Here is a 15,982-nt window from a genome sequence, read left to right on the forward strand (position 1 = left end):
TGTTGATCTGACACACGTTTTGACAGTTTATATAGTACATAAATCAATACTATTTTACCACTACTATTTATATACCATTTCAAACAGAAAGAATTGCTGATTTCAATGGTGACATTTGTTTTGAAAACAGTGATGTCACAGTGACGTCATAAAACTAGTCAGAAAGATCGTATTCATTTAGCCGTTTTGAAAATTAGTGATATTCAGAGGTATGGTTTATTATGTTGTTTTATAGTTTGTTATAGCCTTGTTTCAGGCTATAATATGCTAAATTTTGGTATATGTTGGAAATATTAAGAGCAAACACTTTTTTAAAATTATTGTACCCACAGTAACAAACTTGGGTATTTCCCAAGTTTCAAAAATTAAAATGTGTTATTAATTTATTTATTGTTATTGTAGTGCATATAATTCACTCAATTATGGTTTATTGTGGAAAAATTTTGTGTAAAACTTATATTTATAGTAAATTTGTTGTAATAATTTTAAATATAGTAACAAATTCAGCATTTTTTGTGTTATTTGTGGGTTTTACAACTTTTCTTCAAGAGATACCATTATACATTGTCTTAAACTAGATAAAATCAGAAATAAAGTGGCTTTCACAGATTTTAATTACCATAAATTATCTCACAACTAAAACTTAAAAAAGAAAAAACATGTAGTCATTTTTATGGTTTATGCATAATATTTTTATATCATATTATCTCCACATTTTCCTGAAAACAATAATGTATTACACATACAGGTTTGTACTAAAAATGTAGATTTTACAAAATGTTTAAAATACGGATACAGAACACTCAAAATGGCCTGCCATCTGAGGTAAATGACTGCCAGTTTGAGGCAGTAAATGATCTGCACTTCATAAAATATTGTTGTGTCTTTTTAAAGACTTGTTCACTAGCCTACCTACTTAAGTAAATTTTAAATCCTTTAATATTTCACAATGCAAAAAGTACTACATAAATAGACGCAATACAAAGTCAGATGGTTGAATGTGTATTATATTATATTTGGGTCATTTGAGAATTACAACATATTAAAACTTAACGTAAAACATTCCTCTTTTAAGTAAAAAAATTTTAAAAAATATTACCATTGAATAAAGTAAATAACAAGTCTATAAATGTAATACATTCAATAATAACTATTTGTTTTTTCTGTGATATTAAATAAAACTAAAACTACGAATAGTATAAAAAAATAAATTTAATATGTATAAAAATATTATTCTCAATCGTCAAAATGTATATAATATTCAACTAACTATCATTTAATGGAATATGCACATACAGTTGAGTCTCAATATAATAATGAATATAAGAACAAAATCATTGTAATGAAACATCTTTAAAAACAAGTTTTCTATAATATTGAGACTAAACATGACCAATATTTTCTACATAAAGAAGTCTTATGGCTGAACAATAACTTCTACATAATGAATATCTCAGAACCTGACCTCCATTTTCCAGGCTTTGAACTCTATGCCTGTAAGGTAATTTACCCTTCCTTAGCAATGCTGTAATTTCTTCTTTCATAAATAACAATACCAAAATATAATTGTTTCTTTTTTATCTGATCAATTTATAAATGTAATGCATAAATTTAATTATATATTATATCCTTGAGATTTGTCCACAATCAACATTAAGGAATTGGAATTGCTTTTTTTAAATTTCATAATCTCAGCTCTTTAATTCACTGTTCCTAAAATATAAAAAATATAAACTTTTCATTAATTTCATGAGGAACTGTAATTTAAAGTGAGTAGTAATTTTGCCATCTTAAAATCAGACCTTTTTTACATCCTTACAGTCATCAACCTTTATATTCTGGAAACTGCTACCTATGTCTACATTAATGCACTTGAAACTGCAAGCAACGGATTAAAATATCACCAGTACAATAGCAGAAATGCAAGAAACTTCTGCCTTCCAGTACACAGACTAACATCCACTGAGAAGAAACTGAGTTACACTGGTGCAGAGAATATGGAACATACTACCAGAGGAAATAAAGACAACAAGCCACCTTCATTTTAGAAGTAATCTAAAATCCCGGCTGCAAGAACGACCGTTTTATTCAATGAACGAATTTTACAATTGGAGACAACTATTTTTATAAAGACAAAAAATTTAATGTAATATTTTTACTTTAGTTCCATTACATTGTTTCACTGTATTTCTATGTATTATATAGTGTTGACACCTCTACTAGTCTTGAAGACTATGCAAATAAAGAGATTTTGACTTTGACTTTGACAATCAAACAAACTACAAACTAAAAAGTTTCATATCCTAATTTTCAACCATTTTTCAGCGAGCCTTACTATAAGATAACCCCAAATACTTCACAAAATCCCTAGAATTTTTCATGGAATATTCAAAACAGTTTAAATGTATTTCTTTGTCTTTTAGAAAGGTGTCTTAGGTTGTGACCAAGAAAGTTAAACAAAATTTAATAAGAATTAACCTATTTGAATACTGACTACGCCACCTTAACACATTGACAACCAAAAAACAGAGAATGATAATGAGTTACAAAAACCTCATACTGATACTGTATCCATTGGTAACAAATGAGTTAACTCATACAATTCTGTTATATCAATGTTACAATCCAAAATAATTCATATTAGAGTAATATATTTAACACACTTTTGAAGGAATTAGAAATTCTTCTTCAAGGAAATTCATTATAACAACATGTATTTGGAGACTCCACTGTATGAATATATACATATCAGTTACTGTCATGTAAAAAGGACAAAAAAACCACACACACCATTTCCCTAAAAACAATTTAATCCATATAAATCCTGCTACTAGAGAAATTTAAAGTACTAACTACTACTTTGTATTAGTTCGTACTGACCATCATTAGAATAACAAACATATTATTGTTTTTCTCAGGGTGTTTAAAAACACTATTTTATGGTTCTTTGTCAAGTTTCAACAATTTTTTTCATATTAAAAGAAATGTTAATAGCTTGTATATGTACACAACCTAGTATTTTGATAGAGGAATTTGCCACAAAAGAGAAAGTGGGATCAAAAAAGGGGGATTTTGAAAGGGTTAACAAAAACAGATTATAAAATTTTTCATTGGTCATTATTATAAGCTTTATATATTTATAACAATAGCTAGACAACAGTTTTATCACTGTCCTCCAACAATGTAACAATGGCTGAGTTACCATTTCAGCCAAATAGTTAGTTTTTATATTGTTGCTGATGCTTGATTTAACATTTATTTATGTCTGATGTCTTGTTTTAAGTATTTCAAGCCAAATAAAATGACCTGCAAAGCACGTCATCGTTTGATATTTGTGACTCTTTGATAAATTTTAGTTTTGATACCACTAGAATAACCAATTGATTTCTATGTAAGAGGAAATGCTTCTATCGATTTCACAAATAAAAGGTTGAATGATATACAATGCAAATTGGCTCTCCGCTTCCAAACAAAGAACACCACCCTCTTAACTTTTTTATGTCTTTGGTTTGCCCTTTTTACATAGCACAAACAATACAATCGGTATAATTAAGTATCTTATGTCAAACGTATATTCTCAGACAAGAAAAAATACTACAAAGTCTAATACTACATGAGTACAAACGGGAGCTAAGTAAGATAAGCTACAGCATACAGGAAATATTCCGTCCATACAGTTGGCAGCTGTGGCAGCTTAGACAGTGACTTGTACATTCTGAACTATGTTGCTCCATTCCACCTTGGAAGGCACCAGATAAAATGCAGGGGATATCTTTGACCCACAGGGACATTGACAACCTAGAACATTTTAATTGTTTAACCTAACGATAAAATAGTCACTCAAGTATACAATGTCATACTATGGTGGATTGTAATTCTTTTAGGTTTAACTATTATAAAAGTGTGTTAAAAAATTAAGTACTATTTTGGCATAAATAACAACATTGTATTGTAAAAAAGGGGTATTTTATTTAGCTAAAACTACAATAGACAATAGACAAATTCTTTATTAACATAACATCGAGAAATGCAATGGTGTCAATTTTATATAGGTTTTTTCCTTCAGTGGATGTGTTCTTCATTCTTCCTCCAGTCCAGGAACTCATCAATGGAGTAAAAATGGTCGGTCGATGAGCCAGTTGGTCAGGGCTGTCTTCAACTTCTTCACGTTCTGCATCTTTAGATCTTCTGGTAGGGGAAGGTTAAAGAGTTTCCTCCCCATGTAGGATGGTTTTCCTCTCATATGTTGCAGTGTGATGTAGAGGGAGGTGAAAGTTTGATGCAATGACGAGTGTTGTGTGTGTGTATATCAAGGCCTCGTTGAAGCTGTTCGATCGTTACATACAATATGACTTCTTTTATGTATAGGCCGATGATAGTTTAAGACATTTGTAGTTTTGACGACCTTTCTGCAAGCTCTCCCTTGGGCCAAGGCTGGCCATAATCCTGATTGCTCTCTTCTGTAGAAGTAGAAATTCGATTAGGTTTCCTGCTGTTGTACCTCCCCAAACTGCAAGGCCATATATCGTAAGTGAGACTCGAACAATGAATGGTAGGCAGTTTTTGTTGTGGCATCGTCACTGACGAGGTTTACTCTTTTTAAAATGTACAAGCAGGAGTTCAATTTTTTGGAGAGTGCGTCAACATGATTGTTCCAGGATAGTGCATTGTCGATAGTCATTCCTAGGAATTTGGTCTGGCTTTTCATTGATACTTTCTGGTAGTTCTGGGACTTCCTCCTGTCTTCTCCCAAAAGCTAATTGTTTGGTTTTTTTCAGCGTTTACAACTAAGTCGTTTTCATGACAGTATTGATAATGCCTTATTCAGTTGCAATGTAAGAGTTGATGGCCACATTGTTTGGTGATGGACTCGAAGACTAGAAGTGTCCGTATCATCAGCGTACATTAGGGGAGTACAGTGCATTTCTAGATATTGTGGCATGTCATTTGTCAGGAGAATGAATAGGACTGGTCCCAATACCGAACCCTGAGGTACACCCCTTGTAATGGGTAAAGGGTCAGATCTTACTTCTTGGCGTATGTTTTTTTGTGTGTCTTGAATCTCAACAAACCTGACTTCTTCCTTCCAAATAACTCTTGAACCATGCGTAGGCTTGGCCTTTCACACCAAAGCTGTTCAAGTTTGTTGAGGATCCAGTTCGTGTCCCAAGCAATCAAAAAGCTTTGCTGAAATCCAGCATAATTCCAGTAATCAGATTTTTTTTTTCCAAGCTATCAATGATGAATTCCGCAAGTTTGATTATGGCAGATGTTGTGGATCTTCCCTTGATGAAGCCATGTTGGCTTTCTGTTAACAAGGCTGTTATGTTCACAGTGGGTCCATTAATCTTTTTAAAACTATTTTCTCAATTACTTTTGGATAAGGTTGAGATTAATGATATGGGGTCTGTAGTTTTTTGGCTTCAGTCTGGTTTCCACTTTTTATTAGCTTGGGGTATACTTTACTTTGTTTAAGTGCGGCTGGAAAGTGGCCATGAGCGAGGGATAAGTTTTGTTACTTTGACTAGTGGTGGAGTTTAAAGCTTTCTTACAGTGTTTCAGCATCTTTGCTGAAATTTCATCTAATCCTGACGAGGTTTTGGGTTTAAGGTTATCGATGATCTCTTCAATTTCTTGTTCATTAGTGAAAGGTAGCTGTGTTAAATCATTACCTGAGGTTTGTGGAGGTGCAGGTTGTTTTGTGACTTTTGGCTGGTTTTTTAGGGTAATTTTCTTCTGCAATATTGGGGAAAAACTGGTTAAAGTGATTAGCAATTGTGTGGGGGTTAGTGATGATTTCCTGTCCTATAGCAATTTGTGGTTGTGTTATTTCTGGTTGATTGTTCTTTCTCTCACTATTTATGACCTGCCACAATGCCTTTGATTTATTTGCAGCATTTGCTATGTGATCAGCCTGATGCTTGGCGCTTTACTGATTTTCAGACTCATATCATAATCTTTCTTTGCCTTGCTCATTTCATTTTTATCTGATAGCGCTCCAGTGAGTTCATATTTTCGAAGACATTGTAAATAGTTTTGCTTCAGGCAATTTGTTTCTTTCGTCAGCAAAAACCATCGCCTTCCTCCTCCTAGGGCGGACATTTTTTCTAGGGCAAGTTGAGTTCAGGTTGATTACCACTGTTGACAGAAGATTTTTGTATGCTGTTTCTGGTGAGTCCGTGTTGTGTATATTTTCGCACAGTCTTCATTTTCCAACTGAACCTTTAGTAAGTTAAGGTTTCTTTGGTTTAATATTCTGCGCATTGTACTTTGTTGTTTTGGTAGAGTTGTTGTGTGTGTTATTTCACAGATTTGAGCTGAGTGGTCAGAAATTCCAGCATCGATCACGTTAGTAGTTATTTCATCCGTGAACATATTTGTACAGATGAAATCTATAGATGTCTTGGATGTTGGGGTAACTCGTGTTGGAGGGAGTGGTTAGTCTAGTGATGTTGTGGCTGCTTAGGGTGTCATTAAGCATTTCATTCTCCCTGTCTTTTTTCAGACTATTGACATTTTATGTCTCCCATAACAAGAATCGGGTGATTCTCGGCCCTCGTTTTCTTCAATTGTCGCTGAGAGTAAGGTTAAAGCTTCTTCAAGTTGTCCTGCTGGGGTTCTGTAGACACCTAAGATGTATAGCTGCCTTATACCTAGCGATATTTTGATCATGCCCATCTCACATGTCAGCTCTTTGTTGTATTCTATGATTATGGGTTGCGCAGCTGTTGCTAGTTCATCTTTGACAAAAATAGCGACACCTCCCTTTCTATGGTCTTCACGGCTGAAATGTGTTTTTAGGCAGTACTTTGGCAGTCTGGTGTTTTCCATTTGATCTTTTTTAATCCCGTGCTCGCTAATTATGATTACGTCGGGGGTTGGTTTCTTCTATAAGGTGATTTAGCCGTTTTGAATTTTTTACTTATTCGCTCTACATTTTGGTGTAAGACGGAAAGTTTATTTGAGACTTTTTTTATACTTTGAGTTTTTGTTTTTCCCTGTTTTTGTTTGGTTAGGAATGTAAGATTTTTCACTTTGGCATTGCCTAAAAAAGTAAGTGAGCAGTCAGGATATACTGTCTTGAGTGTTCTGTAAAAATCAATGTGTTTGAGGAAGAAATCATAGTAGCTTTCATCCTCTGCTTTTTAGCTTAGCATGTAGCGGGGGTCCATGACTTAGTTTCATCATGGATTTTTTTTAGCCACTTTAGCAGGTGAGGATATTTCAGGTTTCTTAAGTTTTCTCTTGGGCTTTTGCGACTTGTAAAGAGATGCTTTGGAATGTTTTCCCTTGATTTTTAAGGGTTCTTTTTGTGCTGGTCTCTGTCCACACATTTTTAAGTTCTTTTTTTTGTGCATGTTTGGATGTTTTCTGCAGTCTGTGCTCTCTTTGAATTGCCATTAGTCAGAGAGGTGTTCGGTTTTTTAGAGCATGTTTGGCTATTTTTCTGTGAGCATAATTTTGTCAGAGTCGGTCAAAAGGTCATTTGTGTGCTGTAGCCCAGATAACTTGTTGTTGTTTAAAAGAATGGTTTTCAATTTGGGCTGTCATCATTTTAATTAGAGTTTCCATGCATCCCTGTTTTGTTTTTAGCTGTACAATTTCATTTAGAAGGGATGGCGAGTTTGAAGCTGGTTGTGATTGTTGGTTTACGTTGGGTGCTACTGTTTGTACAGAGACATTAGCAGTCCTAATATTGGAAAGAGTTGTTTCATCAACTGTTCCCCTACTTTACTTTTTAGGAGCTTTGTCTCTTTTTCCAGGTCTTTTATTTTCTTAGTGTACTCATTTATGGCTTGGCCAAGTTTCCTATCATTTTCTTCGTAAATGGTTTGTGATTCTAGTGTGAACTGTTTTTCCCCTCTCCAGTTGACTTTCAGTTTGCTCCAGTTGTTGAAGTAAATTTTCAATTTTGGTGATACGAGTTTCCTCTGTTTTTTCTAACTCTTCAATTTTTTGCTTCAAAACTCGTTAATTTAGCTTCTAACCTTAGGTTCTGTTCTTCTCAGGATCTTATTTTTTTCTTCAAGCAGTGCAGAGCCTATTTTTAGCGGCTAGTTCTAATTTGTCATGTTCATTCTCTGTGTCTTCAAAGTAGTTGTTTTCAAACCAGGCTGTTTTCAAGCTCTTTAATTGACCACAATTGGGTGATTCAGCTTGGCTGTAAGCCTTAACGTGGTTGGTGCTGTCATGTTTAAGAATAGATAACTCTGCTTAAGTAAAGTTTTTCAGCTTCAAAGAGAGCTTCATTGAGTTTCTTGTTTCTAAAATTATCAGTCTTTGTCTTCCCAAGGGTTTAGTTTAGTATTTTCGTTGTAAGGGTACAGATCACAATTTCCTTCACGATGGCTGTTTTTTTTTTTCCATCGCCAAAGAAGGTGACATTGTGCTTGATATGCTTTCATCTGAAATTAATTTCTTTAATTTCGGCTGGCCAATAAGGATAGCCCTTAAGTTTGGCAAAGACCATGTCTCCACTGTTGAACATTGTAAGGATTAGCCTCTTCGTTAATAGATGTGGATTGTCAAAGATGAAACTGTTTTTATAGTGAGGTTTGTCAGACTCCTCTGTGTTAAAATTACTGGTAATCCTTTGTGGTAATCCAAATCCTTAGTGTAAATGGTTGGTGTCAAATATAAAAATAGGTTCAGTGATTTTAAAAGGATTTGACTGAATTCCTTTGTGTCAAATGGTTGGTGTCAAAAATTAAAATGAAGTTCAGTGCTTTTCAGTATTGTATAAGAATGTTTGGTTGACTGACAACCAAATGTCGTGTTAGTGGTAGCCTACACAATACAGGCCAGCTGATGAGAGAGACGTAACGTGTAAGGTGCTGATAGTTTGAGGCAGGCTCTGTAGGTATGCATGCCAGTGCACAGTCACAAAATACTCTAGCTTTAATGACACAATTAGCGTCACCATTAACAATCACTCCAAAATGTAATTGTTAATAAAATTATAATAAAATATGATGCACTGTAAAATCTATGTACAATAATAATATTACAAAAATAAATTAATTTTCATTAATAAGGAGATCCCATAATATAATTTAGTGGTACATCTCTGTTTATGATGTTAACAACTTGCAAAAAGTATATTACTGGTTGTGGTTTTTGAACTGAAGACCCTCAGGTTATGAGTAAGTTATTCAAACCGGGTAAGCCACAAAGAACTCTGACAACAGAAGTTAATTTCATTCAATCAAAAGTTTTCCCACTGATTGGAAGATAACAGATTGACTGTTGATATTGGGTTTGGGTTGTTATCAAGTCCAAGGGTCAGTTGTCTCTGATAAGAAGGTAGACCCTTTCTTATCTATAAAGTTGCAAAACACAGGAAATTATCACAATTGTTTTTTAAGTTCTTTGAGATTTTACAATTAAAAAAGAGTCAAACGTCAAAAATACCACCTTCCAATGTAGCACCTTAAAAACTACACAACTTTACCTGAAATTTTCACACAAAAACACTTTTAAAATCACTGTAAAAATCATAAGTTTTGTGGAGCCAAATTAAATACACAACCTGTCTCATACACTCCTCTCAAGAGCCTAATGTACACACACCTCTAACACACCCTAATGTATTTTCCTACATACTAAGAGCCATGATTGATGCATTAATTACAGAAGATAATCATATTTGAGAATCCCATTAAAACATTCTATCATGAATACAGAAAATCAGAGCACCTGTGAGTTGCTCTTAAAACAGAGAAGGATTACTTTATGTTAAGTGGCATATTGTCAGTTTGGAGCTGAATAGTGAGTGGATGCTTTCTGCCAATCTTTCTATCTTAATGTTTGACTTGGTCTTCAGGACATGTAGTCAGCCAATGTCATGAAATAAAACAATTCTATGACTAATTTTCTCCTATCTTCTGTTTTTAATTGTTCAAAACATGTTTGTGACTGCAGTGTGTTTTAGCATTAAATAGTAAAGAAATAGTAAAATTACAATTCTGTTTAACAGTTAGTCAACTTTTTAAAATTACTCATGATTGATTAAAGAAGGTCTGCCCCACTATTTCCCTTGTCCAGAATTTTTGTTTGACATTTATTAAAATTTCAAATTTACTTTCTCACCATTATATCACTTGTTATGTGTTTCCTATGAATACCACAGATTTGAGGATTAGACTTAGTAATCTAGAGATTTCATTGACCATTCAGAACAATAAAAATAAATAAATAAATCCTGCCAAATTGACAGTGGCACAGCCAGCACACAGTTATATGGTGTACGCCAATAATTACACATTCACCTCATGTTCAGTACTCCCTTTCATCAACTACATGGTGAGAAAAAAAACTATATAAATATATTTATTGTATGTTGTGATTATAAAGAAAGGTGTCATCTGATTCTTGATATAATACATCAGATGTATAATCACTTTTCCTGTTGTGAATCAGGATAAAAGGCAAGTTTAATGTCTTACTTCCTAGAGGTAAAATGATGAAAAGATTAATAATTTGAGAATGTGCATTAAACAATAGAAACAAACAAAACGGACTATGCCATGAAAAACATTTAAGAAGTTATTATAATTCATGTTAAGATGTTATAGCCTTTATATTATCGTTATTCTAAGCAAGCTTTATTTACTGACTGTTTAACATAATGCTTGATTACGAACAGTGAATGAACTGGTTATTGTTAAAAGTATTACAACCTCAAAACTTTAATATAATTACCCATGATCCAACTGAAAGAGCCCAATTTAGAATTGCACTTTGGGCAGTGCAGTTTCCCTTGTTCAGACTGAAGAGCAGGCTTCATCCAAATCATCGGTTCAACAAAATATGTAGCCATGCAGGCGGGCTGTTCTTTCACCTTGGCAGGCCATGCTGCATCCTTCCATGAGGGCTTCTCTCTGGGTATATGAGGCATTAAGTTAGCAGCAGATGCTATTATTCGTCTGAAACATACAAATGACTTAACTTTAACTTATACCAGATACAGTAAACCAATTGTATCCGACACCGTCTATTTGTTGGAACTCTCTTGTATATACTTTATAATGGTACTTTATCAAACATTTAATAAAAATTTAAACATCTCAATACAAATTAGTAGTCACTTTTTTTCCCCGTTTGACTATAGTAAAAGTTAAAGTATTTAGTACATGACTAGATGTTTTAACAAGTGTAGGTGTACCTGCACTTGCAGCACCGGTAGACCAGAGGGTCGGGGCTCACTCTGATGAGAGAAGGGTCAGGCTGCACCACGTCCAAGCAGTCCAGGGGGAGAATTTTCACTGCAACCATAAGCAAAGCGACATACTTGACAACAGTGGTCATTTCACAAATCTACTGTATTTTCCTGACACATAAGACACAAAGATTTATAACATTGTGAAAGAATATCTACAGCAAGACATTCAATCGCAAATGTTAAGATATTGGTATAAAAAGGTTCATCAATAGGTTAGTTTACTGCTGAGGATGACTGTTGGAATGGGTGGGACTCTCTTAGTGTTAAAGGCTGTTGCTAGTCTTAACATGAGAAAGGACTGAAAGAGACTGGAACAGAGCACGTCTCCCCTACTTCCAAGGTTACGTGACTGAGATATAATACCCACCATCTCTCCTCATGGGATCCCATCAGGAGCCAGACCCTAACCTCAAGTTTATCCATCCTGAATATCCTGTCACTCTGAAAGCAAACACATAGGTCCTTTTAGGACTAAGTGCAATAAGAGGTTTCTGAGCTTTTTGTCCTAAATGAACAAAACAAACCCCTTACTACGAGTTAAGTCAACAACAGAAATAGCATAGATGCCCAAAATCAAGGAGTTTACTGACTACACAGCTATTTGCAATAGTGTAATAAGTATTCATCAGAATTAAGTATAAAATTTACCTTTTTAAAATTTACTATTATTCTTTGTGATAAACTCACTCATAAGATTATTATCATTGAACATACAAGATTTCAAAAGTTGAATATAATACATATGTTTCTAAGTACAGTATCTATCCAGTAAATATGGTGTGTGAGGTTGGCTTATTAACTCTTTCTCTCATTATCTTCAAAAACAGGTAGAAATTTGAAAAAAAAAACTTTTTAGCTTTCTGAAGAAATGGATCTAGAGGGTTGATTCTGGGGTAAAAATGCAATGTAAATTGGTCTAATCAACATATCGAAACTTTTTTCTTTTCTGTGGTTAAGTAGTAAATCCCTAAAAACAAGTATATTTATGTATACAAACCATATAGCAGCATGTATGTGATTTATATACATTTTGAAATCACTACTCAATTTCATATTGTGTGATATTGAAATTTTGCTGCTAAAATCAGTAGAACTAGATACATTGTCATATACAATAATTGGTTATTGCTTTATTTATTCAAAAAAATTTATAAATAAAACTATTTACCTTTTTTAACTTTTTCTGCAGCTAGTTTCAAACGGTACATTTTATACTGAAGATTGTTACGGTCTATTGTATAATTCATCCTCTCAAATAACTGCAGTTGGGCTTCGAATCCAGCATTGGGTCCAACAAATCTGCGTAGACTCTTTACTCTGGTTACACATAAGAAATTTAGCAACAAATTACATAATACATACAAGTAAAGGTAAGTCCACTGAAAGACAAGAAAACTTTGGCAGGATTCAAGTAAAGAACGTCCAGTTAGTAGTTGAAGATAATATCTCTATAATACAATGAAGGAGTACACCACCCCACTTGTCGTTTAACAGGATTCACTAAGGTTCCATGCAAAATTTCTAGCCTATAGCTTATTTCATTCTCGAGATGTCTTGCAGTCAGATAAACGGATAGGCAATTACTCATAAAAGAAAATTTTATGTCTTCGTGGCAGACAAAAAAGACATTGTGTCAGACTATTAAGTGATAGGCTTCAATGACCCGTAACCGATTTCCACGGTTGGACATGCACTATCATAGAACTTGTTCTTGTCTAGATAGAAATGCAGTTTCATCCAAAATTTAAATCTACAAATGATCTTTTCGAGATATCTTGCCACATGATACATTCAAATGTTTGTTTATTAAGTTAGGTTTAATAGCAGTATTTAAATAATAAAAGATTCGTGATTTAGAGAGGATACTACAACACAAGAGAGCGCTGAAATCAGATCTTGTCACCAATTTTAAAAATTTATTTTCACTCTATTATTTTTTTCTGTGTGAATAATATACTTATTATGCTAGTATGTCATATGATTGTACTCTCGTTGCCATCATGATTACCCTTAAGACCAATGTAAAAATATTTGCAAATGCTCAACCAAATTCCATTGAATGACATGCACCATTATCAAACTCAGTGTTGTTAATATATAAATGATAATATATAAACGATAAATAAATAAAGATAAAACGAATTCCTGTTTAAACTAAATACAAACTCTATAGACATGGTTCATTACACACACTCAATACGGTGCATTACACATACTGGACTTTGGCAGTTCCCAACTGGATAGCGACAATGGCTGATGAAATATATCAATTTTACTTGTGTTATTTCAGTACTAGGAATTGTTTGCTTGTTTCACTCTGTACAATGTAGTATGTGATTACTGGACATTGCTTAGAAAATCTACTTGTATAAAACTTCTTTATTAACACAGTTAGAACTACAGGTTTTTGTGAAAGTCATATATTAGCATTAAACATTAAAAATATATATCAATAATAATTAAAATAGTGTACGCATTTGTACAGTATACATTTGTATTAGTTTTATTGATAATACAAATGAATCACAGTCTACACAATAAATTATAAATAAAAGTTCACGATAGCAAGTGAACTGCCTCTGGTGTTTTTCCTCAAGTCCCTCCTAAAGGCTATAAAAAGCACTCCCAATCAAGGGTTTTTTATTTTGTTTACAAGTTTTTTAATTATTAGCATTTTTTAATGAATATGGAAGGGAATTATAAAGCTTATGTACAAAAAGAAAACTTAATTTTGAGACAATGAAAGACGGAAACAGTCATCAAGAGATTCTCCTTGTGTCTAGTGTTATAATTATGACAGTGGATTGAAAAGCTGTGTTTGTTTTTAAACAGAAAAATTACAATAATTGGATAAATGAGGAGGCATGCCAGGGTGAGAGTATCACTTCATCTGAAGAACTCCCTACAGGTGTCCCACTGGTCCAGCCCCCAGACAAGCTTTAACGGCCTTTTTTCAATGCAGAAATTCCTACTGAATAAGTAAGCACTGCAAAAATCCTAGACTGTAAATCCATAGCTAAATTTTGATTCAAATAAGCCACTATAACCCAAGCTGAAAGATCCCTGGAGACAAACTTAGAATGGGACCTCAGAGCAGAAGTTGCAGAATGAATATATTTAACTGGAAAGTTAATGTGGGAGTCCCATTTTAGATTGAAACTAAATGAACCTCAAGAAATGTTGTAAAATGAACCTTGTTAAGAATATGAGTGTTGAGAGAAAATTGGTTTGTGATGTTAAGAGATTTTTGGGAATGAAATTTCATAAGATTTGTTTTAGAAATGTTTAGAAATAACTTGTTTGCTGTAAACCACTCCAGGAGTCGAGAGGAAGTTAAATTAAAGTGTTGGAATAGGGTACCATAATCGATGTGGTGAAAAACTAAACACGTGTTATCTGCAAGGAGAGTTGTTAACATTTGATTCCTATTTGTAGTATTTATGATAAACTAAGGGAGATCACTAATGTAAATTTAAAACAGCAATGGTCCCAGTACTGAGCCCTGAGGTCCACCTACCTTCACTAATCAGTAGTCCGAGTGATTATTATTGATACAAGTTGCCCTTGCTGATTATTTCAACCTACTGAACACGGCCAGTATAAAAGATCATTTTCTTAACTCCTTATGAAGTAGTATCTTCAATTGAAAGTTAATGGAACTGAAATTATGTGTTTTGGACTTATCATTAAGGTTCAACAGTATAAATTTAATCTAATTGAATAACCAAAATGTTCTCAGATAGTGTTTTATTATCAGAAAGTACAATAAGTTTATTTCAAAGTTTAATATTAATACTGATTAATTAATTATTAATTATATTTTCACTGCCACATCTGGTTACAGTAGGCTGTATTAAAGACCCCATATGCTAGTGAGAATTTGTTTATTTAGTCCTTTCACAACCATGCCCGGTAGTAGTGTTGTAACAGTCTCTAGATAGCAGGAGGACCATTTGTTGGTAGCAAAAGATTTAATTCTAATGCAAATGTACAATCTGCAATTTAAGAATATTTCAATTTACAAGAATGTTTTCAAATCAAATCAAATCAAATTTCTTTATTGCCAAGACATGGTTAACATGTATAGCATGCGTCAAATGGACGTTATTGTAACTAAAATTTTTTCCATCCGTTCTACATCAAAATCCTCAATCAAACATACAATTTCACCTTCATTCATTTCCTTTTATTCGCCAATCATCCCACCACCAGCGACGGGGCGACATACCTATTGGCTGGTCTCCCAGTTTTTTGCCAAATACTCGTCGACATTATAAAATGCCTGTGTCGCTAAAAAGCGTTTTAGACGAATTTTGAACGCCTTGGGTGTTGGGGCATTTTTTATTCGTGTGGCAGCTTGGTTGATGAAATGAACTCCTGCTTGTGATGGCAGGCGTTTCATAAATCACCGTTCTGTGTTGGCCAATCTCGGTAGTTTCCCCTGGCTCTGGTCTCATATGAATGTATGTCTTGGCCACTTGTCTTGACGCATTTTGACATACAATACTGTGTTGTTTCGAAAATGTAGAGACTCGGCAGGGTCAACAGCTGCAAACTTTTGAAAGATTCTCTGCATGACTCTCTGAATTTTCAAATGTGCGATTATTCGAATCGCTTGCTTTTGCAATCTGAAGACCCTCATCAAACTGATTGTTTGCACAAGCAACCCCACAATGCCACTCCGTAGGTAAGGTGGGGGTAAATCAAGCCATAATACACCGTCATCAGTACCTGAGTGGGGCAATATTTGGCTAGATTCCT

At 33.8% G+C, this 15,982-nt stretch overlaps 1 protein-coding gene across 1 annotated transcript in view; it reads right to left on the bottom strand.

Annotated features, from left to right (window-relative positions):
• Nucleotide 1: 1 nt before the first annotated feature.
• LOC124360507 (dual specificity protein phosphatase MPK-4-like) overlaps nt 2-15,982 on the bottom strand; it is a 32,950-nt gene continuing 16,969 nt past the window's right edge. The window contains exons 5-8 of the mRNA XM_046814198.1: nt 12,390-12,538; nt 11,165-11,264; nt 10,702-10,925; nt 2-3,798 (exon numbers count right to left, since the gene is read on the bottom strand). Of these exons, the coding sequence (XP_046670154.1) occupies nt 3,695-3,798; nt 10,702-10,925; nt 11,165-11,264; nt 12,390-12,538 (577 nt within the window). The 3' untranslated portion in view covers nt 2-3,694. The remainder of the gene's footprint in view (nt 3,799-10,701; nt 10,926-11,164; nt 11,265-12,389; nt 12,539-15,982) is intronic.

Source organism: Homalodisca vitripennis, chromosome 4, assembly GCF_021130785.1.
Source record: "Homalodisca vitripennis isolate AUS2020 chromosome 4, UT_GWSS_2.1, whole genome shotgun sequence".
NCBI classification, from domain to species: Eukaryota; Metazoa; Arthropoda; class Insecta; order Hemiptera; family Cicadellidae; genus Homalodisca; species Homalodisca vitripennis.